Consider the following 24,318-nt stretch of genomic DNA (forward strand, 5'->3'; position numbering starts at 1 on the left):
GAAGGGCTTTCCGTAAGACATTCGTTTTTATCTTCCAGGGCTAAGTGAGCAACATTTCTTACTGCGACCATGAGAACTGTCACACATTCAACATTTCCATGTGTCTCCGTAATTGGGCATGTTTAACATTTTGTATTTTGTCAGCAGGAAGCATAATTACCTACTCTTGGGCTTTTACGTAGTAAATCGGGGAAATTTTAGCTGGCTGCTGCTGACGCTGAAAGCATGAGAGAGATGTTTTCAGGAAATTATTTCAGAGCAGGGGGGTGGCAAAAGATGATGATCCAAGAGCAAGACTCTGTTCTTGATCCCTCCCAATTGATGTGTGGAACCAAAGGACATGATCTGACTGTTCTGTCTGCTTCAGCACGTCTCTGCCCTTTGCTCACCGTGTTCATTACAGATCTTTCTCTTGAAATAACTTGTTCTTGCATTCTCTTTTCCTCTTTCTCCTTCCCTCCTAGCATGTAGTAGGTATTATGCAAGTTTGAGAGCTGGATGGAGATGCAGAAGTCAGAGATTGGGTAATACAGGGAGATGCCAGAGACCTTTCGTTAATTTTACTGAGAAGGCAGATTCCATAATATTAATATTCTGCTGAGTCAGCCGGTACCTCATTCACCCACATCGTGACACCGACTGGCGTTAGCACTCTGGTTCTGACCTTTGCAAGCCTTGGCGGAAGCCGACACTTGCCAAAACTTCAGCGACATGAAGAATTGGGAGAAGGAAAGAGTAGAGAAGTCCCTTAGCACTTTGAGACTGTGAGCTTTGAAGTCCCACAGGGTGCTGGAGCCGGCGAGAGCTGATTATGTGCCTCTCTTGCCAACAACCCCTGTGTTCAGTGACATCACACTGGGAACTTGCCGTGGGTCACATCGCAGAAACTGGCAGACCTCATGAGTCAGGGCTTATTTGTTTCAGATGAAGTTGTCCTACTGGCACATCACCAAGAGGGCCCCACCTCTGAGAAAGCCCACAAATACTCAGTGTATAGGATGGATAAACCAAGAGGGAGAGAACCCTGAAAAATGTTCCATTTTAAATATTAGAAGGCTCTTTCCCAACCCATTTTTCTAATTGTATCAGGCTGTGTACTTAAACCTAGGAAACAGAGAATAGAGAATTTCTAGGAAAATAAGGTTTTGACCTTGTTTAGCTAATGGCAAAGAGCTGGGGAGATGCAAGGGACCTGGGGTGTGTGTGTACGTGTGTGTGCGTGTGGGTGCCCACACACGCACGCGCATTTTCTCCTCTTCTCCCATTGTACCAAGCTTGAGAGGCTAAATTGGATTAACTGAGACTGTCTCATCTGTTAATTCAAATGTAGCAACCAGTGGCACTTCTTTGTTGGTGGAGATAACACCGTGAGCCGTGGACACCCCAGCCTCTGTAAGTACAGCTCTGGTCCCGTGTGGGGCACAGACGCCCACAGAGCTGAGGGCCCCATGTAAAATAGCAAACTTTCCATTCCATTTCATCCTGAATCTGTCCAGCACCATCTCTCTCCTCTCTCCTACCCTACAATTTTGACTTCAGAACCTTCCAGAGCGTCTGGATCCAGCCCGAAGCTTGTCCCATGCTCCAAAAGTACTAGTTCTCTTTCCCTCTAAATAGAAAGGCTCTTCACTGATAGGTTCTGCTCTCAGCCAGATGTGGCTGTGACTGTGTGATTAAAGTGACTCACAGTAAAATGCCAGAGTGACCCATGCAGAGGGACACCTGCAATTGAGAGAAAACTGGCTATTCTGGGTTCTTCTGAGCTTGCTTGAAAGTTTAATAGATTCATCTGAGCAGGAGCCTGTGCTGCTCCCCCGCTCTGTTCCAGACTCCCCTCAGCGGATCTGCCGGGGACTCCAGGGCCCCGGATAAGCCTGGCTTAGTCACTAAGGGACTACCTGCACCTTCAGTGAGGAGAGCCGTGGTTGAGGTCAGAAGTGCTAGCTGGCTGCTGATAATAAAATTCCAAATCCCAAAGCACAAAAAGGGTGTTATTTTTCTGACAATGTGTATAAAAAACCAATAGAAGGCTATAATATTGAAAAGTAGTGGGGAAAAACTGACCTCCGCTTCAGACATCTGAATTTAGTTCCCCATTTGCCACTTATTTAGAATGTGCCTTTGGACCAAGCACTTAGCTGCTAGGAGGCTCAGTCTTCTCATCCGTAAAATGGGATGGGAATTTTTGCCCTGCCTTATTCATTGCTGTATCCCGAGCACCTAGAACAGGTATCTGCTGCTCAGTCATCACTCAACACGTATTTCCTGATGAGTGAATGGATAAATAGGAGTAGCAGGAGAACTGAAGGCAAGCACTTTGAGAATTATGATACACTATAAAATGGTAGGGGATTTCATGGTAATTTTGTTTTCCTTCCAAATGAGAAAACAAATGAAAGGAAAACAGATTTTTTTTTTTTTAAATTTACACTGGCTCAGTGCATCAATCATGAGGTTTTGGAAGACAGAAAGGACAGATATGGCGAAGATTCCTCTAGGGGAGCGTGTTTCTTGGCTGTGGCTCCAAGTGTCCCCAAGGCTAACATTCTGCAGACCTCTGAGCCAGACCGTGGAAGCCGTGCTGTGCTTCTTGTCATCAGACCTGAGATTTATCTCAGGGAGAGCTGATGGTTGTGGTGACGTGGTTTCTTTTGTGCTGCTCATGGCTTCCTTTGCTTCATTGTCCCTTCTGAGGCTGGATTGTCTCTTCAGAGTAGCTCAGCCAGCTTTAAACCTCCTCATTGACCAGCTGCTGGGCTGCCTTTTGCTACTGGAAGCACTTTCCCCTTCTGGTCCTATTAGCTTGTGTTCCTGTCACAGTGCACCATGGAGGGGCTGAGCGACCAGGGCAAATTCCGGGATTGATGGCTTCTCTGAAACCAAGGACAGAGCAGAACCAGCTTTCTGGACCCCACTCAGCTGTGTCCCACATCAGAGCCATCCCTGGGACACCCTGGGAGAGCTCCAAAGTGTGACAAACTATGCCCTGCCCTGTCCGGTGGCCTGGGAGGGGTGGTGCCTTATGACCCCGGGGACAGTTTCAGCTTTGCTACTGGCTGGACATGTGACCTTGGTCAAGTCCTTTACTTTCTGGGCCGTTAATGAACACAGATTCGATCAAGTGGCATTTGAGAAGCTACCATTTGAGCTTGAAGTGTGGTAAAGTGCCAGAGATACTCCTCACCTATTTGGAAGTTTAGTGTGATTTTCTCTGAGGCTTGGCAAGAAATCAGAAGGTTTGGGGACCACTGAGTTATCCACATTCTGCTTTTTTTGGATACGTAGCCACAAATATTCAAGCCCGAGTTATAATTCCAACATTCTGACTTAAATAAATATTAGTACTATTGCCATTTGTCATCAGCAGTAATTTTTATCCAATCTCATCCACGGGGTCACTGTGCCAGAGTGGCCCTGAAATGCATAGTCAAGTCAAGCCTTGCCAGAGGCCAAGCCTGAGGCCAGCCCCATTGCCCAGCGTTAGCCGTGGAGGTCACAGCTCTGACCCTTTCTGGCCAGCGACCCTGTGGTTCAGCCGATGTGCACTGCACAGGCTTTGGACTGTGTGGCGGGAGCCCAGACCCCGCCTCCCATACAGACGAAACCCTGCCCACCCAGGAGGCTGCAGCTGAACGTCTGTTGGAGGACAGTGTGCTACACACGGACTTTTCAGGAGCCCCGCTTGCTCTTAGCCCTGAAGGGTGGGGTGCTTTCCTTCTGTGGGTAGGAGGGTCGGATCCATGTACATTCAAGAGGCTGGAGGAGGTGCCCATTGGGGGTTTGCCAGCCCTCTGTGCAGGGTAGCCCCGCTGCGTCCTGGGCAGGGTGGGTCCTGGGGCAGACTTGGCCCAGTGGAAGTAGGCCGGCCCACGTGCCATGTGCTTCCAGGAGAAGGGGCTGAGGATGGGTCTAGTCTCCTGTAAATGTTCGCATCCCCTGCAGACAGCAGGGTGCCTGGCACCCATCCCTAATCAGCACCATCCACTCTACCAGCTGGGAGCATGAAGGTCTCACTGCTTTTAATTCTCACATTAACTTAGCTGGAGCCCAGTCTTGCAGAGTGACTTCTGACTCTTTCTTCCTCTCCTGAGCCTCCTTCCCTTGATAACCTCAGGGAACCAATCTAAGAGGTCAGTTCTCATTACAGATTTTCCCCACTATCCGCAAGTTCACTTTACCCCACTTCACTTTTATGAAAGATGGACATTAGTATGGTAACTGTTTTCACTACACACAAGAAATCCCAAGAGGATTTTTGCTTTTGCAAAAATGGTAATTGCTTCTTCGCCTTATGTCGTTTTGGCTTATGAGAGCTTTCCGAGGAACGTTCTCCCTTCAGAAACGTTCTGCTTTCTAACAGCTGGAGAAACCTAGCTGGGCTCCTCAGACCTGGTGTGTCAGGAGTCCCCCGGGTACCTTGTTCACATGCAGGTTCTGATTCAGCAGGATAGGGGTGGGGCTGTAGGGGGCTGCTGATGCCTCCCGTCTAAGGACACAATTTGGGTAGCCAAGGTCATTGTTTCCGATTCTTTTCCGATCGTGACACACCTGGAAATGTTTGTGGGGCACACTGGCAAGGCTACTGTGGCCACCTCAGGCCCAGCCACCTCAGGGCCCAGGGGTCAATGTCCCAGCTCACTGCTCCCCCACCTGAGGCATGGAATGGCTGAGGGGCACCAGCTTTGAGGAGAGAAAAGAACCCAAATCTGATCAGTACGCGTGGGAGTCTGGTTGTAGTCTTCTCTGTCTTCTTGTTATTCCAGGTGCTGCCCCATGTGCAGCTACATGCAAGCCACCCTTGGGGTACAGGAGCACTGCCGTCGTTCAGCACTGTTTTCTTTGGGTGCAGAGAGAGGAGAAGAAGGCTCTCTCCTTATGTTACACTCACATGTGGTCTCCATACTCCCTGTTGGCTTGGGATCCCAGGATGCAGTTTTTTAGAAACGTGGCTCTTTTGGTGTATGTGTGTGTGTGTGTGTGTGTGTGTACATGTGCTCACGTATGCACGATACATGTGTGCACGTGCATGTGCTCACACACACAGTCGTTTTCCGTAAGGTGCACCATCGTGGCAGAGAGCTGAAGGAGTTCTTGCATTAGTCACCTCCTATGCCCGGAGCTCCTCTTTCACACAACTGGGCTTCTGTTTCTCTGTAGTGTGTCCGGGGACTCTGGGAACCTTTGTGTCATCTGCCAATAGGTAGAACCTTAAAAAAAAAAAAAAAGAGAGAGATGGGTTCTCAGACCCTTCCTTTCCAGGAGGCCACTTTCAGCAAGCTGTGGTAGAGAAAGGCAGACCTCTACCAGTGTCTATAGATGGCCCATGGCGCCCTTTCCTCTGGACACTATGTGTCTGTTTGCTTTGCTTTACATAACTAAAAGGGGCCTCTCAAATGGTTTTCCCAGAACAAAGCAAGTCTGTTTTGATGTCTCCTTGCTGTTAATAGGAGAATTTGCAGCTGGTAAATGACAGTTTTACTAAAATATTTACTAAAATATGCAGTGGTGTCTCTGTCTTGGCACCCACCCACCACCCACCACGAGCTGGCTCAGGCAGTGTTTGCTGAGCGGAAGGATGGTCTGGTGTCCTCAAGCCTCAAGCTCAGTTTGGCTGAAGCACCTCTCCTTTCCCTCCAGGTCCATATTCAAGCCTTTCATCTTTGTTGATGATGTGAAACTTGTCCCCAAAGCACAGTCTCCTTGTTTTGGGGACAATGACCCTGCCAAAAAGGAGCCTCGGTTCCTAGAGAAGCCAGACCGCCGGCATGAGCTGTACAAGGCCCACGAGTGGGCACGTGCTGTCATCGAAAGTGACCAGGTGAGCCTGGCGCCAAGCCTGCGGAGGGGGGCGTGGTCTGCAAAATGGGAGACAGGGGAGCAGTTATGGAACTCATCACTTTCCTCCTCACCAGCTTGCCTTTCAGAAATCCAGGTACCCAAGGCCCTTCCTAGAAGGCTGCTGTTAATTTTTCCAGCCAGTCTCTTGAATCCAAATGAAACAAAGCCTTTACTTTTGATGTTGTTCCAGAACTCAGTGGGCTTGGAATATCCCTCTTTCATTTACTGTTTACCTAGGAATAACAGAAACATGTGGTTCTAGTAGGGATAACTGCTTTTCTGCTGTCTAAAAATCTTTCTATACTTTTGGGGGTACAGAGTTGTACAAGATGGCAAAACTTTACTTAAAGGTACAGTCATACGTTGTTTAAAAAAAAAGTAACTCTGAAAAACTTCTGGAAATGGATGGTAGTCATGGGTGTTCAACAGTGTGAATGTCCTTATGCCACTGACCTTGTACACTTAAACATGGCTAAAACAGAAAATTGTAGGTTATGTATATTTTACTATAATTTTTAAAAGTTTTAAAAAAAGATTCCCAGATTCCGAGTTTTTTAAAAAAGTTATTCTTCCTTGTACAGCTTCCCACACCCATCCTGGCCCAAGCTTTGGTAAATGAAGTCACAAGACATCAATTCAAACAAGACACACACTCTGTATTTGCCCACCGCAGCCGTTAGTGACAGAGCACGTATAAAACCCAAGCCTCTGTTTTGCTGAAGGGGAGGGGAAGGAACATGGTCGTTAAATGCCCACTGGCCTCCCACGCATGTATTTAACAACTTAGAACAGGTCCAGATTGTCCTGAAGAAAGGGACACCTTGTGGACGAATGGGTGCCTGCATTTGTGTGGACTGGGGGAGCTTATTTTCTCCTTCCTAGCTTGGTGGACTCTGTGAAAAGCATAGAAAGAAGGGCAACATCAACAGTAAATCCAGGAGAATCCAGAAAGAATCTCAGAGAAGGGCAGCCTTGCTTTTCCATGCCACAGAAACAACCATTTGGACGTGTGAAAGTCACAGTGTTTTCACATCTGCCTTCCCTGCGGAACGTGTCCCCAGAAGTATGAGCGCAGCCAGCACGCTGCGCTGGGTTTTGCTCAGGGCGGTCCACCTCGCTTCCCGACTGTGCATGTTTTCTAGGTGGAGGACAGCAAGCCCCGAATAAAAATGCCAGTTGGTGCATGGTTTTATGGATGTTTGGCAACTAGAAGGCAGAGGGAAAAAGGGCTGTGTGTTTGAGCTAGTCTGCGCAAAATATCAAAGAGTTGAGACCGATGAGGTTGGGTGGGCTTTGACATTGAGAAATGACCACTGGTTTGTGTCAAAGCCTTGTTAGGAATTGGTGGATGGGTGGTGACAGCAGCTTCTCCATTCTGGGACAAATTAGGCCCATGAAAGCTTCTCACGGTCATCCGCCGTGAGTGGAAGAAGAGATCTCCCCACCTCAGAATGAAAGTAAGTTGGGATGTGTGGAACATGTTTGTTTGCTGATCCATTTATTCATTCTACAAACGGCTCTTGGGAATGTCTACTGTGTCCCAGGCAGTGGAGCATAGTGATGAGCTCAGTGCTCACTCCCAGGAGATCGTGGGCTAATGGAGCATGCAGGCAAGTCGACAGACCTAACAAGACAGGAAAAGAACAACCATGGCTGAGTAAAGGCATTGACAGAGAGCCCAGAGGAAAGGTTCAGAGAGGCCTGGAGATGGGTACAAGTTGACCAAGTGCTGAGGAAAAGCAGAGAGGAGTGTCATGGGTTGGAAGAACATAGTTAATTCAGTCTGGCTGAAGGGAAGGGAGACATGAGGGCCATGGCAGGAGGGGAGGCAAGCGAGAGCTATGTATGTTACAAAAGACCTTTCCTGAGTGTCTCCTGAGAATCTGGATTTTGTCCTGAAGGCAGCGAAGAGTTAAGGATGCCTAGCAGGGAAGTACCATAACCACCCTGGCATTCTAGAATGGTCCCTGTAGCAGTTGTGGGGAAACAGATTGAACGGGGTGGTTGGGCCTCTGGGAGGCTTTCTTGTCCACTGTAGTGACCCGCGCTGTTTCTGTCCTTCCTCAGGAGCAAGGTCGCCAACTGAGAAAGACCATGCTGGAACTAGAGAAGCAAGGCCTGGAGGCCATGGAAGAAATTCTGACCGGCTCTGACCCCCTGGACCCCACCGAAGTGGGGGATCTTTTCTATGACTGTGTTGACACGGAGATTAAGTTCTTTAAGTGAAGTAAGCCTTCCCTTTCCCCTTCTTATTTAAACGTTCCCACCTTACTAAATTACCAGCAAAACAAACCACTCTCCTGTGTGAGTAAAATGAGAAAGTTCAGATGTGTTAAAGTCACACTCTTGTGTTCCGCCCTGAAGCTCAGCAGTGACCCCTTCTCCTACCACGTAGCTTCCCTTCTTTTGCAATGTAACGCGTCTCCATCTGCCTGTCGTCCGACTGTATGACTGCTTGTGCACTTCCAGCCGCTCTCATTGCCTCTCAGTGACAGTGGACACATTAACCTTCTCATGGAGGACGAGGGTTCATCGGGCCTCGGGAGGGGGCTGCACAGCGCTTAAGTGTGCGGGAAAAGCAAAATCTTTTGAAGTCTTATTCTTCCTTTCAGTACTGGTTTCTTCCAGGTTGACAGAAGGCACAGGGCTCTTCTGTGTGTGCTTGAGGGAGAAGCTTCCAGGCTTCCCGTCACATGAGTGCATGCCTGTCATGCAGAGTGTCCCCACATGTGTCTGCTGAGGGACCAAACCACTGGGGAGGAACAAAGGGAGCCCTTCTGTGGTCCCAGCTCATCCTGATTCCCGGGATCATACTAGAGTCTCTACACCATGCTTGTTTGCAGGGCACCCACAGACAGCCCGTGTGTACAGGACAGCTAGTTAGTGGAGTCAGGAGTGCCCACGGGAGAGACTCCGAGGCAGCCGCATGGTGGCATACCCCACATCACCACGTGGCTCTCCCTGCCCAGCGGCGTGCCCACCCCTTGGATGTGGCTTTGGGTGCAATGATTTCGGGCCCGAGGATGGCCATCTACTTCAGGATTAATTCAGTGGCCCCATGACATAGTTCCACCCCACAAAGCTGTGGATTTCCCCAGCTGGCGAGGGAAAGAAAAGGAGAAACTCTTGACTGTCTAGATTTCAGTGAAAGTAGCTGGAATCTGAGCAGCAACAACATTATCTCTGCAGAGACTTGAATTAAACTGATTTGTTTCCATCGTCGCGTTCACGCAGAGGATTTGACTTACCACCAGAGCATAGAAGAAGAGCGTGTGAGGAGGACCAGATGGGCTCCGCATTGGGAAGACAGAGGGCAAGGAGGTGACAGATGGTTGCAGAAGCATTTCGCCGCAGGGTAGCGATCCAACCCCCAGCCAGCCTTCCTGCCCAGCTCGCTCTAGCCCACAAAGCCACGTAGGATGCAGCTGGCTCTCTCTGGCCCTTCCCACTAGTCCTTACAGCTGCTCTCAGAAGGTAGCGGAAGTGGGCAGGTGCGGGGTGGGGGGACTTCGCTCTGGCCATTGATACTCTCAAGCGCTGTGAGATGCTTGGGGGGCAGAGATGATGGATAGACGGGGAAGCAGGTATAGCCACTAGTGGAAGGACAGCAGTTCCTTTACTCCGGCCTCCCCCATGCCAGTGGGGCCCATTCACACTTCGTTACTGGTAGGAATTGGCAAGTGGAAATACTGAGAGTGTTTTTACGCTTCAAAGTGACCTAGGGTTAGTGACTCTAAGCTGACCACGGTGCATGGCAGGCTGTGTGGGCTGGAAGGGACGTGGTCTCACACACAGATTGGGCACAAAGGGCCACGGGTCTTATCAGAACACATCTTAGGCTACCAACTTCCCTTGAAGAGTGTGGGTGTCAGAGCACCACGAGCTTTTGGTCCAGCAGTTTTGTGAATTCTGGTTGTAAAATCATAAACAATGAGTGGTAGGAGGTGGGGAGGATGTTTGGGCTGAGAGAGTTAACACAGCTGTTCATGGTGGCTTGTGGTAACTGAATCTCATCCAGGGCTTTCCCTGTCGATGAATGCAGGGTCTCCTCTTAGAGGGAGCGGCCACCCTAGTGCATCTGTTTACGGATGCTAAGGCAGGGGAGGGTGAGGCTTGGCGGGGGAGGAAGGGTGACAGAGGTACCTTGCCTCTCCTAAGTCCCCCTGCTTAGTGGCTATTTAAGAAAAGCCACCGTAAAATTTCACCACATGGTTTCACCTCCACCTGTTATAGAAACACTTTATCAGATCAGAGATACCCACCGTGATTCAGGGTTTTACCAAAAGAAGTCTAGTAAGACTGCATTACACAGAGGCCTGCTTCCCTTATTATGGGCTATGCAAAGGTCATGGATAACCCATCCAGCCTATGCTGTTCCCTAGCCGCTGTGAAGTGGGAGATACAATGGCTACTTCTGTTAGGGGACATTTGGCCAGCATCTCAAAGAAGGGCCAACCCAAAATGAGAATTGTCTTAGCTAACACTGTACGTCACAATTGTGATGCTCCTGTCTTACCACCAGGGGGCGTGGCAGCCTGCCATGGCACAGCCTGGCAGAAGTTAAATGGGGCTGGGATACTTCCCTCTGGCACTGAGGGGACCTGTGTACAGTCAAACCCCCAGTAATAGCAGTGGACGAATCTTTGTGCCTGGGGGGTTGTGGGGAAAGACAAGAAGAGAGTTAGGAGTCTACTGATGCGCCTGGACTCACTTTTTGTGACTTTTACCTACTTAGGTCAACTGCTTAAAATATGTTGTTGAATTTGGGGCGGGCTGTTGGTGAGATGTTTCTTTTTAAATGCTCCTAACAGACTCTGCTTTTGAAAAATGCTTATCACTACATGGATGATTTCTTGACCAGGGATTGCTTTTCTAAAGGCAGTGTGGGGAAATGAATATTCAAGATGAACTATGAAAGCAATGTTTAAAGGTCAGTGTGTAAATAGCTTCCTGAAATACCATGTGTGTATCCATTAAGACTTGGCTGGGGGAGCTGTGCATGCTTTGTGCAGAAAGAGGACATGGCCACGATGGAATTTTTCCCCTATTCCCATGCCCCATAACCAAACATAAGCTATTTCGTCTTGTCTAGTAGATGGGATTTACCATAGATGAAGACACCCCTTATCCCCTCAGGGGGAAAGAGGCTACAGTAAAAGTAAATTAGCAAAGCAGAATAGTACTCTTAATTCTTGGGAGGCTGGTTTGGAATTCCAGGTAGAATAAGGATGTACTTGAAATTACGGTGATTCCTTAGTGCCCAGTAACATAAGACACAGTGTTACCATTAAGAAGAGTCTTTCTTACAAGCTAACTGAGCAGGTATATGCATATTAGATATTAGCAGTGAAGTTCCTTCATTATTGGGTGAATCATTAGGTATAAAAAATAATTGCCAACCAGGCAAACCACTTTGCTCCCTAACTTACATCATCCCGCTTCGGTACAGGTGTTAACACCACCCTGGCTGGCCCAGCAGGGAAACCAGGGGGGACCAATGTGGCTGCTAGGAAACCACGAACTGCGTTCTCAGCTAAAGAACAGTCAGGTCATTTGTAAGGGAGGTCTTCGGCTGAGCTCTCAGCCTTAGGAAGGAAGCACATGGAAGGAGGAGGGAGGAGAGACCCCCCCCCCACAGATGACTATTCTTGTATGGAGGGGGAGGAGTGGTGGGTCACATGCACGTGCTATCCCAGCACCACCCTGTGCATCCCCGTGGCTGACATTTCATCCTGCACAGTCCCAAGTCCCAGCTCTCCTCCTATGGCTTGTGTCAAGTGTGCTTTATCAGACTGACTTCAAACATTCCGGAATGTCACATGCAGATTTCTCATGGGAATGAGTATGTACATGTTTGCAATCATGTTGTGAGAAGTTAAATGTGTGAGCTGGAAAATGCTATTGGCAGGGAATAATAAAAAAAGAAAAATCTTTGTGTTTCCTGCAGTGGGAACTGACCATGTAGTCTTAACAGCCTTTTGTACAAACACCTATGAACCAGATAACTTCCCTATCCAGTGCTTGCCCTTGGAATTGTCTCTGAATACATCAAGCATACAATAAAAAAAAAAAAACACTCAAATGAATATCCTTGTGTTTCATGAATAAATGTGGACTTCAGTCACAAAATAGAAAATGTACGAAGGGGAATATATTTTTCTGACTGGCATCCTCAGAAAACCCAATCAGCTCAGCGTTTCCAACATGGTGTACCATTCTGTGGATAAGTCACTCTTAAAAATAAATACTAAAGCACCCATCAGGATGGTTACTATCAAAAAAGCAGAAAATAACCAGTGTCGGCGAGGCTGTGGAGACATTGGAGCCCTTGTACTGTGTTGGTGGGAGTGGAAAATGGTGCGGCTGATATGGAAAACGGTATGGCCGTGACTCACAAAAGTTGAAAAGATAGAATTAGCATATAACCCAGAAATTCTGCTTCTGAGTAGATGCCAGAAGAACCGAAAGCAAGGCCTCAGAGATGTTTGTACACCCCTGTTCATAGCAACATTATTCTTAATAGCCAAAAGGTGGAAGCAACCCAAGTGTCCACTGATGTTATTTTGAGGGAAATAAGCCAGGATCCAGAAGGCAAATATTGTCTGATCCCACTTAGATGAGGTCCCAAGAGTAGTTAAGCTCATAGAACCCCGGAAAGTGGAATGGTGGTTGCCAGGGGCTGGGAGAATGGGGAATGAGGAGTTGTTGTCAAGGCGGTAGAGTGTTTCAGTTTTGCAAGCTGATGAATTCTGGAGCTTGGCTGCACAATCATGTGAAGGTATGTAACAACACTGAACATGGTCATGATGGTGAATTTATGTCACGCATCTTATACCACAAACAGAAACCACACTAGAAATGGAAGTCCCGATTGCCAGAACATCGGTGCCATCTATGCCAAGCATCTTTATGTGAAAGCCATGGCACTGCCACTAACTAACTTCACTGAAGAGAAAGCCTAGCTGTTCCCACTCCCATGACCTAGAAATGCCACACTGCTTCCATGATTCGGTCTCCACGGTGACAGGCAAAAGGCAACTGAGTATCTTGTTCATGAAGATAGGACTTTGTCCTTGGTACAAGTGACTCATGTCAAGGTCAGAGAAGACGACCGCTCCATTTACATGACCAGGAACGGCTAGCTCTTTAAACCTTATTTCATAACAACTCTTTTTTCAGAAACATAACATTCTCCCACAAAGCTCCACAGTGACCACATGTTCGTTTGCTAGGGCTGCTGTCATCAAATACCACAGAGTGCTTGGCTCAAACCCCAGGTCGTCTCACAGTTCTGGAGGCGAGAAGTCCAAAAACAAGGTGTCCGCGATGTTGGGTCCCTCTGAGGGCTGTGGGGGAGAATCTGTCTTCATCTTCACATAGTGTCACTGTGTCTGTCCAAATCTCCCTTCTTACAAGGACACCAGGCTGACTGGATTAGGGCCCACCCCACTGCACATGGCCTCCCCTTAACCAATTACATCTTCAACAACTTTATTCCCAAAGAAAGTTACACTCTGAGATGTGGGTTTAGGACTTCCACATATGAGTTTTTGGAAGACATAATTCAACCTGTAACAGAGCAGCTTTGCGAAGGATGTGCAAATCCCTGGGGCCTGGTGTGAGAATTTGGAACTCACTCCTGCAAGTCATAGGTACAGCCCTACTCACGGAGCTGCTTCCCTCACCCTTGTAGCTGCCACCTCTGCCCCACATCACTCCATCAGCAGTTCCTAAAAGTATGGTTCCTTCACCTCCGTAGTCCATGGCTTTGACCTTCATCACCCCCTTCATGGATTATCTTGGGCCACTGCTTTTCTTCTCCACTCAGAATGGCCCTTTTGGTAGGGAAAGAGCTTCTCTCTACCTCTGCTAATAAGAGCGGCAGATAAAACTGGTCAGGTCCCTCACTTATTAGGAGGCAGCGTGTGGCAGCGAACTTTGAAATGAGTTTCTAGATGAGACTTATTTCTGGAAGTCTATGAATTTTAATTACTGTTTTTTCCTTGCTATCCAGCAGCAGAGCCAGTGGGGGGGGGTGCTCTGAGCTGCTCTGTAACAGTTGAAGTGGAATGCAAGGGTACAGCCAGGGTGAGCTGTCTGGGACTCAGCTGAAATGAGCAAACTTGTCCCCTAGAGTGCGGGGTACGCTCATCCCTGCATCTGTTGGGACCCAAGAGTGCAGGGCTTCTTTAGGTCTTAATGTTACTGCATCTTGACCACTACATGCTTAGGTCCATATTTGTGTCCCTGTTTTACACATGAGGAAACTGAGGCACACACTAGTTATGTAATTTACATCCCCAAACTTGTAAGAGGCCAAATAGATCTATGTTTGACTCTAAGCCAGCTTACCTAGCAGGTGAACGTCATCTCCCCCGCACCACATACCAAAGAGGCCACCTGAAAATACTAGAGTGGAGATTGAGGATACTGCCTCATACAGATGTTTTGAGGGGTTTGCTAAGTTGGGGCAGGTGCTCAGTGCACTTTAGGTCAAAAGCTGTTCCATTTTAACACAAATTAGAGGCATTCTATAAGCAATACTCTGCCCATTTTCTATGAATAAAACAATATAGTGTTACCTTTTTTTTTAAGAAAATGCATTTCAGACATATTTTCCCTTGGATTTCCCTCAATACCCATCAGTTCAGTTTAGCTACAAAAACTAGGAATATATTATTATTATTTTTAAAGATTTATTTATTTGAGAGAGTAAGAGAGCAGGAGCAGGGAGAGGAGAGGGAGAAGGTGAAGCAGGCTCCCTGCTGAGCAGAGAGCCCGATGTGGGGCTTGATCCCAGGACCCTGGGATCATGACCTGAGTGGAAGGCAGATGCTTAACCATCTGAGCCACTCAGGGGCCCCAAAACTTGGAAAACATTATACAGGTTAGTTAGAAATGTCAGCTCAGAAAAGAAAGGCCTCATTTCAAACACAGTGTGTCACAGCCGGCATTGGGTTCTGTGTGAGTACCCTTCATGTCCCTTTTTTTTTTTTTTTAAGAATTTATTTTATTTGACAGAGAGAGAGAGTGGGAAGGGCAGAGGGAGAAGCAGACTCCTTGCTGAGCAGGGAGACTGATGTGGGGCTCCATCCCAGGACCCTGGGATCATGACCCGAGCCGAAAGCAGATGCTTAACCTAGTCACCCGGGGCCCCCGTGTCCCATCCTTCTTAGAAGCCCTTCTAACCCTGAAAAATGGTTGGCTTAGGTCAGTACTCGTGACCCTCGATGGGTTTTAGCAAGGACATGGCAGAAGCATTTCCACTTATTAAAGTTTATTAGATACAAAGAAAGGACTCTGCAGAGGGCACATCAATAAATATAAAATACATATGAAACATGGGGGAGCCACAGACGACAGGGTCAGTGAGAACACTGGAGTGTGGCAAGAGCTCTGGAACTCGTTGGCTCTGCGTGAGTTTATGGTCAAGGGGCTTGAGGTCTGTCCTGCCAGCAGCAGGCACCGCACACACTGAATTCAGTGACAGGTCTCGAGGAGAGATGGGAGGCCAGATTCCTGAGATTTCTCCCTAAAGCTGCAATTTCTGGTTTCTGCCCCTCCCTTCCCTCTGTCCTTGATAGGTTTTGTTTTTAACTTCTATCCCAGGGGTGTGGAACGTGAATGCATAAACATCTCATGGGGGAGCCAGTCTCCTCGGAAGGTGGACTTGCCTTTGTCTTGGGCCTTCTTCATCATGATAATTAAAACCCTTGTAATTATTTTCCTACAGCTGGGAGGGAGATGGAGCGGATCCCGTTATAATAAAGAAATCTCGACCTTTTGGAAACCTTCCAGAACCAATAAAACCAATCAGCTATGCCCAGAGCTGCTGACCTGCAAAAGCTTCTTTTCCAATTGAGTTAGCAGTCACAATCTGACATGACTGATTCCCCAGAGAAGGGCACTTGACCTTGCTCAGCTGCTCCTCTCTGGAATGAGAAAGCACAACAATGAAGGATGCCATCTTAGTCTTTAGACAACAGCTAAGTGTACGCAGTCACGTTTGCCCAAACCCTGCTAACCGGCTACCTGTTCTGGATGGCTTGGTCTGGGCACGGTGTCCTTCAGGTCTGAGCACATGAGTGGGTTGTTCCAAAGGACACTTGTTTTTCCACTGCTCTTTCTGCACCCGCCCCCCTTTTCCTTTAATCTGCACCTATTTTGAGCACAGACCTGGGGTCAGTCTGTTTCCTTCTATTTTCTCTCCTTCCCCTTCTACAGCTTCCCCTCCAAGGACGGGGAGCATCTGGGGTCAGGTGCAAGCAAACACACACTTCCATTTCCTTGCCAGCTCCAGAAAAAGGGTGTGAGAACAGCAGCCAGAGCCCTTCCCCACCAGTTCCATATTCAGGGGTGGCCGGCCTTGGGCACTTCTCCCCAACAGAGAAGTGCGCCCCCCACAGGGCAGCGGGAGCTCTGAGACCCATCAGGCCCTCTTTAGTTGGGAAGGGAGCTGCGTTTGCCTGGTGGGGGCTGCCAGGCTTCCTAAGCACAGGAGTGAGGCACCAGGTCGGTGAGGCAGATACTTGGCCAAGAGGCTTTTGTCTACACTTCCTCATGTCCTAGTTTCCATGAAAATCCCATTCTTGGGGAGAAAAAAAAAACAAACAACCATCTCTGAGATAGAATATGTAATTGACTATAATAATGAGTTACATAGGTTTCTAACTTGCAGAAAAAAAAAAACAAACCTAAATCTCATGAATCTCGCCTTACCCTGGAAGCCAGGAAGGAGTTGGGAACTTAGGCGGGACAGGAGGAAAGCCAGGGGCACGTGGGCACCGGGGGCACTGTAAACAGGAAGGGCGTTGGCTACTTGTAGGAGCTTTCTGTTACAAAAGGGCCCTGTGCTTGGCATCGGAGGGGCCAAGCCCACTCTTGCCTTTCTTTTGGGTCATATTTACATGAGGCAGAAAAAAAAAATCCCTGTACTGCAAAACGGAAGCGAGACATGGCATCTCGTTCACCGGAGGCTGTGTGGCCTTATCTGGGTGGGGGGACACACTGCTCTCTCTGAGCTGCAATGTTTATAAGGCATTACTGGGTTTGATTTTGCAGTGTGTGTGTGAGGAGAATATAGAATCATGCCGATAAGAAGCCGCTGTGGGGACTATGACTTTGGGACTACTTGCAAACGAGGGAATCTTCTAAAAATGGTTCAGAATCTAGGAAGGGCCAGTCCACACGCATTATTTACAGTCATGGAATGGACACCATGGGGCGGGGACAGGGCGCTATCGGTATGATGGATGAATGCCAAGATGCATCCTTGGAAAATGGAGAAACATAATACGGGTGTGTTTTTTTTAAATTATGCAAATAAGAGCTGTCATACTGATTTAAAGCCTGTGCAAACCACGTATTTACAATAAATATATGCTCCACTCAGAGCTTGCATGTTAAATGAATTGCAACTTAAGTATGGCAAGGCCAGACACGTTCTTCTGGGGAAGCCCATCTGGCGATGTGGACCCCCAGGCGGCTCACAGGACATTGGCTTCCTCTGTCTTCTCACCGGAGTGTCTTTAGTGATAACTGTGGAAAGACAGGAACATTATGAGGGGGATCTGGAAGACTCCACACACACACACACACCCTGGGGCTGGGCACCACAGCCTTCCTGCATTCATACGAGGCTGCCAGGTTCTGAGGGTCCCGTCAGATGCAAGGGGCTGATTTTGACCCAGGGGTTTGTGGGTGGGAAAGGGATGAAATGGGACAAAGAGTTGATGGCGTCTCAAGACGTACCGCCATCTTGGAAACAGACATAAGACCAAACACCAGCATGTGACAGAAACTCAAGAAAAACTAAGAACTTGCTGGAGATCCCAAAAGAAGGCAAAGGTAAAGACACAGGGCCCCAGGCCTTCAGATTTCCAGCCCAGGACTCCCACCCATGCACAGATCACTTGGGTCTCTCCACCATAAAAGAAGAGTGCCCCCTGGGGGGCAGTTTACGATGTCTAGAACCCTGTGAGCTCTCTGGGTGACTGCTTTTTGTCTCGCTGACGTGACTACTATCTCCCTGAGCGGATGCCTGTTAATTCTGTGTATAGTCTCCCTGTTTTCTTTTGCCCTGTGCTTATCTATTTCTCCCTTAACTGCAATCAGACAGCCATTTTGAGCCTTTGATTGTCTGAGTGATTATCACAATTCTTAGCTCAGCTGTGGTTAGAAAAGGTGGTGCTTGTCCTCCTGCAAGAAACTCATCCCCATGTCCAGGGCCTTGTCCCCTTCTCATATCCCTTGCTGTGCTGTTCCAGGGGGCTGCAGGAGGACCCAGCTGAATGGCGGGCCACCCCCTTTGCCACACAGAACTCTCAAACAGGAGGAGGCCAGGGTACAACTAAGGGCCTTTATTTATTTTTTTTAAAGATTTTATTTATTTATTTGACAGAGATCACAAGTAGGCAGAGAGGCAGGCAGAGATAGGAGGAAGCAGGCTCCCTGCCAAGCACAGAGCCAGATACGGGCCTCGATCCCAGGACCCCGGGATCATGACCTGAGTGGAAGGCAGAGGCTTTAACCCACTAAGCCACCCAGGTGCCCCAACTAAGGGCCTTTAAAGATGAGATTCTGTCGTGAGCAGATGTCATCTCGGCCCGGGGTTAGGAGACAGTCTGTCCAAGCTGCCTTGTGTGAGAAGGAGGGCATTTTTTCACAGACTGTCTTATCCCACAAGAACCCGTCTGGTTCCCCTCCCAGCTTCCTCTAGCCACCAGGACTTGAATCGTGACTACATTTGGCCAAAGGAAATGATCGAAACGATGGGAGAAAAACCCCCACAGGGGCCATGAGATACCCTGTACTCCACAGAGGAGACAGAACCCTGAATCACGCTTGGTGCACATCGCAGAGTAGTATCTGATCCGGCCTCCTCAGCCACTGTGACCAGGGAAGAGGGAGCGGGGAGGGAGTGGGGTGACCGCTAAAGAAGGGCTCCAAAGGGCTTCTGGGTGGCCAGCCTTTGTTCTGGAGGTGGGGGGATTCTGGGGAAGCCCCCCTTTCCCTCTTCAGAGTTTGAAAATGTATGCATTTCATTCTAGCTGGAAACAAAAGTACACCAAACGGCTTTCCCCGAGGACAAAAGAATCTGTGCAAAGCATGTTAAGCTTTAGGGACCAAGCACACTCTCGGCATTTCTGGGCTCCCTGAGGAGAACTCCTGCTTTTACGTTCAGAGACCTGAGGAGGTGTTACCTGAGAATTTCTGCCTTTGATGTCATCCGAGCTCTGCCCTGTGGCCTCTGTGTGCAGCCAGGGACCAGGCGTGCGGCCTGAAAGAAACAGGAAAGATCTTCGCTGAGAAACTCAGACTCTGCTGGCGCTCAGAGCAACAGCAGAGGGACCAAGGGTACCAGGAGCCCGTCAGCCTGAAACCTCCAGGCGCCTCCCCGCCCTAGGCTGAGTGTTTCCGCCCACTGCTTCCATGGCCCAGCCTGGATGCAAAAGCATCTCGTCCAGTCTGCTGGAAGGGGAATAGGTTGTTATAACAAGCTTCATAGCTCAGAACAAGCCACCATCTCCAGAATGGCTCATTTGTCCAGTATGCACTGTGTGCCAAGCGCCGTGCTAGGGTTGGTTAAAAAAGGGAATAAAAGGTAATTGTATGCTGAAATAAATCATGCTTTCTTCTAGGAGCTTGGATTCTTTCTTGAGCTCATTCTCTAAAATGTATTTTGCTTAAATATCACACAAGTTACATATAAATATATTCTCATAATGAAGGGGTCAAAGAATATAGAGGAAGACAATAGGGAATAAAACATCCGAGCACCCTCAAATGCCTCTTCTTTGCCTAATCCCTGTTTCTATCCCAGAGTCCCCACTACTCGAAGCTTTCTGTTTATCCCTCCAGATTTTTTTTTTCTTTTTGGCATTTACTTATATGTGTGTATATGTGTCTGTGTGGTTTGGTTGGTCTAGCCCAGTTTTAACTCCACATTCCCAGCCATTCCAGAACGTTCCCTGTGAGTTCCATGCTCCAAATGGCATCCCTTGTGGCTCTTTCTCTGCGGCACACAGTACAAGGCTTTTCCGTTCTGCCTCTGTCCCGGACGGGGAATTAAATAACCACATCCCAAAGCCCTCCAGACAATCCAGGTTGCTGTGTTCCTTACAGAGCACTGTGAAAAGCAGAACTATTCATCTCAGATCATTTACAATGGTGAAAAGGTGATGATGCCCCACGTTCCACAAATCTAGGAACTCCAGGGTTCACTAACTGTATGATGGAGTATGAAGTGGCCGTCTGAATGTTTACGAAACAAAATAATTTGGGGTGATGTCTGAAATCGAGGAGAAAGAAAGCAGACTAGAAATTGTATAAGCAGGATGACCTCAAATACTTAAAAAGATGGAAATAGTGTATTGAATGGATTCCTCCTGGATTTACTGTTGTTGTTGCTTTTTAAAAATCTCTTAAACAGGGGCGCCTGGGTGGCTCAGTGGGTTAAGCCGCTGCCTTCGGCTCAGGTCATGATCTCAGGGTCCTGGGATCGAGCCCCCACATCGGGCTCTCTGCTCAGAAAGGAGCCTGCTTCCTCCTCTCTCTCTGCCTGCCTCTCTGCCTGCTTGTGATCTCTGTCTGTCAAATAAATAAATAAAATCTTAAAAAAAAAATCTCAAACATAATTTGTACAGTGAACATATAAGTCATCTTAGGAATCTGTTAAGGTAAGATCTAGTTTTTAAAGTGAGCTAGCACAGAGAAGGGTCTCTGCAACTTACAAAACATTAATCCAACGGACACTGAAATTTTCATGAAAATACTTTTTAAATCAATAAGCGCCTTTGTTCTAGGATAAAGATACTTTTGGGCAAATGACATAAGGAGTAGATTTTTAGTCAGTTTATTAACTACGTTAAAAGTAAGACACTGGGGAGCCTGGGTGGCTCAACTGGTTAACCGTCTGCCTTCAGCTCAGGTCATGATCCTGGGGGCCTGGGATCGAGTTCCTGCTCAGTGGGGAGCCTGCTTCTCCATCCATCCCTCACCCCACTTGTGCTCTCTCTCTCTCTCTGCCAAATTAATAAATAAAATCCTAAAAAAAAAAAAAGTAAAAAGACACTGATATATAGCCCTTGACTTAATTCCATGTGGCAGAATGGCCTTGAAATTACTTCTTCGACATAAGAAACTTCAGCCTACTACAGAAAAGCCTTCCTCTAGGCCAGGGTTTCTTAACTTGGCTCTCCTGACCTTGTGGGCTGGATAACTCTTGGTTAGGGGGCTGGCTGTGTGCTGCAGCCTGTGGGACACATCCCTGGATGCCAGGAGGACCTTCCCCAGCCCCCAGAGCATTTGTAACAACAAAAAATGTCTCCAGCCAGTGCCATGTGTCCTGCAGGGGGCAAAATCCTCCCTTTGGAGAACCACTGGGCAATAAGACAGGTTTCTCTGTAGGAAACTGGTGCCTGCTAGTTTTCATAAATACGACTGGAAACAATAGCAGAGCTAAAGGAGAACCAATTTCTTCGTAAAACAGGAAGGAAAATTTTGCATCTTGCTAGAAAAGAAACTTTACTGCTGCTAGAAGTGGGTGGCCAGGGGTTAGGGTTACTTGGGGTGCTTTTTTTTAAAATATATTTTTTAAAAGATTTTATTTATTTATTTGACAGACAGAGATCACAAGTAGGCAAAGAGGCAGGCAGAGAGAGAGGAAGGGAAGCAGACTCTCTGCTGAGCAGAGAGCCGAATGTGGGGCTCGACCCCAGGACCTTGGGATCATGACCTGAGCCGAAGGCAGAGGCTTTAACCCACTGAGCTACCCAGGCGCCCCAAGATTTTATTTATTTATTTGAGAGAGAGGGAACACAAGCAGAGGCAGTGGGAGAGGGAGTGGGAGAAGCAGACTCCCCCACTGAGTAGGGAGCCTGACGCGGGACTTGATCCCAGGACCCTGAGATCATGACCTGAGCCAAACGAAGGCAGACACTTAACTGACTGAGCCACCCAAGTGTCCCATTTTAATGTAAATACTGCCTTAGGGGATTTTTTTTCTGCTCTGAGATGACATTAGGATCGCTAGGATTCAAAAAGGAGAGCTCTTCTGCTAAAAAGTCCTTTATAAGGGCTGTATTTTCACAGACGAGTGTTTCAAGTTCACTAAAACACACGCTTTCAAAATTTGGGAACACCAACTTCTACTATGAAATACCATTTACCTCCCCACCAGACCCCACGTGCGAGGGCCCTCAGAGCAGCCCAAGTGACCCCAGCTGCGGCCTCCCGGCACACGGATGCCCCTCTGCCCCGGTGCTGAGCACAGCAGCCGGATACGAAAGCCTTCTCTGAACTTCGAGGCTTAGAGAAGAAAGTCTGTGCGAGGACTGAAGGCGCAGAGGCCTGAGGGCCAAGCTGGCTTCCAGGTTTATTTTTTCTCATTTGTCAACCAAGCCAGTCTGTGCCTTTATCCAGGCACAGAGATACTCCATATCAGAGAAAAAGAAATCCATTCTGCAGCCGACCAACAGGAGGACAGACACTGCAGGACCTGGAGAAGGGCCGGAGAGGATTCCCAGATGTGGCTGGCTGCTCAAGCTGGGTCTGAGAGCCAGCCTTGCAGTGTGACCCCTGTGGCCTAGGGAGTTGGGTTAGAACAGACTGGACTCCTAGGAGAAGCAGATCTGACCGGCAGCTCTGGGCCAGCACAGTCTCTCCAAGCTAAGGGCTACGTGGCACAGGGTGGAGAGGTAGCAAGGTGGGGTGCACAGAGCACTGGACACGGAGCAGAGAACCTTAGCCCAGAGCCCCAGCTTTTTTGGAATCTAAATTGAATCTAAATTCAATTAACCAATATATAGTACATCATTAGCATCTGACGTAGTGTTCAATAATTCATCAGTTGCATGTAACTGCGAGTGCCCAGTGCTCATGACATCCCATGCACTCCTTAATGCCCATCACCCTGTTACCCCACCACCCTCCAACGTCCCCTTCTGCAGCCCTTGGTTTGTTTCCCAGAGTCCAGAGTCTCTCATGGTTTGTCTCCCTCTCTGATTTCTTCCCATACAGTTTTCCCTCCCTTCCCTTATGATCTACACTATTCCTTGTATTTCACATATCAGGGAAACCATATGATAATTGTCTTTCTCTGACTGACTTATTTCCCTTAGTATAATACCCTTCCGAGCTCCATCTTTGCCACCGGCTGTGACCAGGGGCGGCTATCCTATTTCTGCCCCGGTTGCTTCAGCTGTATATGAAAGAATTGGGCTGGACGACCTCAAAGAGCCCTTCTGTTTTAACCCTGGGGGCCTCTCACAGTCTCTAACCAAAGGAAATGACAGGTTTCACTGCAAATGATATTTCTAGCATCTGCCAGACCTAGATGTTAGAAGGTGCATATCTGGCCTTTCCTCTCCTCCCCGACTGTCATGTCTTAGTTGAGGCTGGTATGAGCCTTGCTCGCCACTCCTTCCAGACCACATCCCGCTTGTACAGAACTCAGCGGGGTTACCCCGTGTACCACGGGGCCACGTTTCTCCTCCACAAGTAACTCAGACCAGGCGCTGGCCAGAGTCTCCCTCCCAATAATTTGGAAATTTTAGAATTTTAAAATTAGTTTTAATGATTATTAAAAGTAATATGTATTTGTTACAGAAAACTTGGACAAAATCGTGAAGCCTAAGGAAAATTAAAATCACCCAGCCTTCTACCATTGAGCTCACTTCAATGGATGTGCTTCTAGCCTCTTTTCTATTTGGTCAACACCTTTCCCTTTCCCTCTCCATATGGATTTGCAAAGTCATTTCCTTGTTTAGATTAAATTTCAGTTCTATTTTATGTACTTCTAGTGTGCTGGGTGTTTTGCTTTTACTTCTCAAAGTTGTGTTTGCATTTTCTCATGTCACTGAATATTCAACAACACTCCTTGGGAAGCATGGGATTCTATCCTGTGGCTCTCCTTAATGTATTTAACCCCATTATTGGAGATCTGTGCTGTTTTCCAGTTTTTTATTCTGTAAATGGTTTTGCAATGTATATATGTATGGACAGTCTCATCAATTTTCTTTTTAGAGAGAGAGTACATGCGTGTGCATGAGCTGGGGGCGGTGGGCAGAGGAAGATGGAGAGAAGCGATCCCAAGCAGGCCTAGTGCAAATCTCAGATCAAAGATCCTGACTTGAACCAAAATCAAGAGCCAGACGCTCAACCGACTGAGCCACCCAGGCACCCCGACTTTCTTGTCTATTAATTCAACAAGTATTTATCAAGTGTCTGTGTGCCTGGCCCCATTCTGGGAGCTGGCGATAGACCCCAGTGCGTAAAAATTGATGTCATCCCTTCCCTTCTGGGTCTTACACTGTACAAAGAGACAGGACACAGGTGAATATATAATATGTCAGGAAGTGATAAATGCTTCAAAGGAAGTGAGAAAGCAGAGTTTAGAGAACAGAAGTGATGCGGCAGGAAGGGCTACTACTCAATAAAGACTGGTCAGAGAAGAAATTTCTGATAAAATGCCATCAGACC

At 47.9% G+C, this 24,318-nt stretch overlaps 2 protein-coding genes across 3 annotated transcripts in view; one reads left to right on the plus strand and one right to left on the minus strand.

The window, feature by feature from the left end:
• SCRN1 (secernin 1) overlaps nt 1-8,677 on the plus strand; it is a 54,427-nt gene extending 45,750 nt beyond the window's left edge. For both annotated transcript variants that reach the window (XM_032872407.1, XM_032872416.1), the window contains exons 7-8: nt 5,638-5,818; nt 7,906-8,677. In XM_032872407.1, coding sequence (XP_032728298.1) covers nt 5,638-5,818; nt 7,906-8,064 — 340 coding nt within the window. In that variant the 3' untranslated portion in view covers nt 8,065-8,677. The remainder of the gene's footprint in view (nt 1-5,637; nt 5,819-7,905) is intronic.
• Nucleotides 8,678-16,482: 7,805 nt separating this feature from the next.
• WIPF3 (WAS/WASL interacting protein family member 3) overlaps nt 16,483-24,318 on the minus strand; it is a 31,873-nt gene continuing 24,037 nt past the window's right edge. The window contains exons 8-9 of the mRNA XM_032876307.1: nt 19,041-19,117; nt 16,483-17,376 (exon numbers count right to left, since the gene is read on the minus strand). Coding sequence (XP_032732198.1) covers nt 17,353-17,376; nt 19,041-19,117 — 101 coding nt within the window. The 3' untranslated portion in view covers nt 16,483-17,352. The remainder of the gene's footprint in view (nt 17,377-19,040; nt 19,118-24,318) is intronic.

Source organism: Lontra canadensis, unplaced genomic scaffold, assembly GCF_010015895.1.
Source record: "Lontra canadensis isolate GAN:19392208 unplaced genomic scaffold, GSC_riverotter_1.0 scaffold2, whole genome shotgun sequence".
NCBI classification, from domain to species: Eukaryota; Metazoa; Chordata; class Mammalia; order Carnivora; family Mustelidae; genus Lontra; species Lontra canadensis.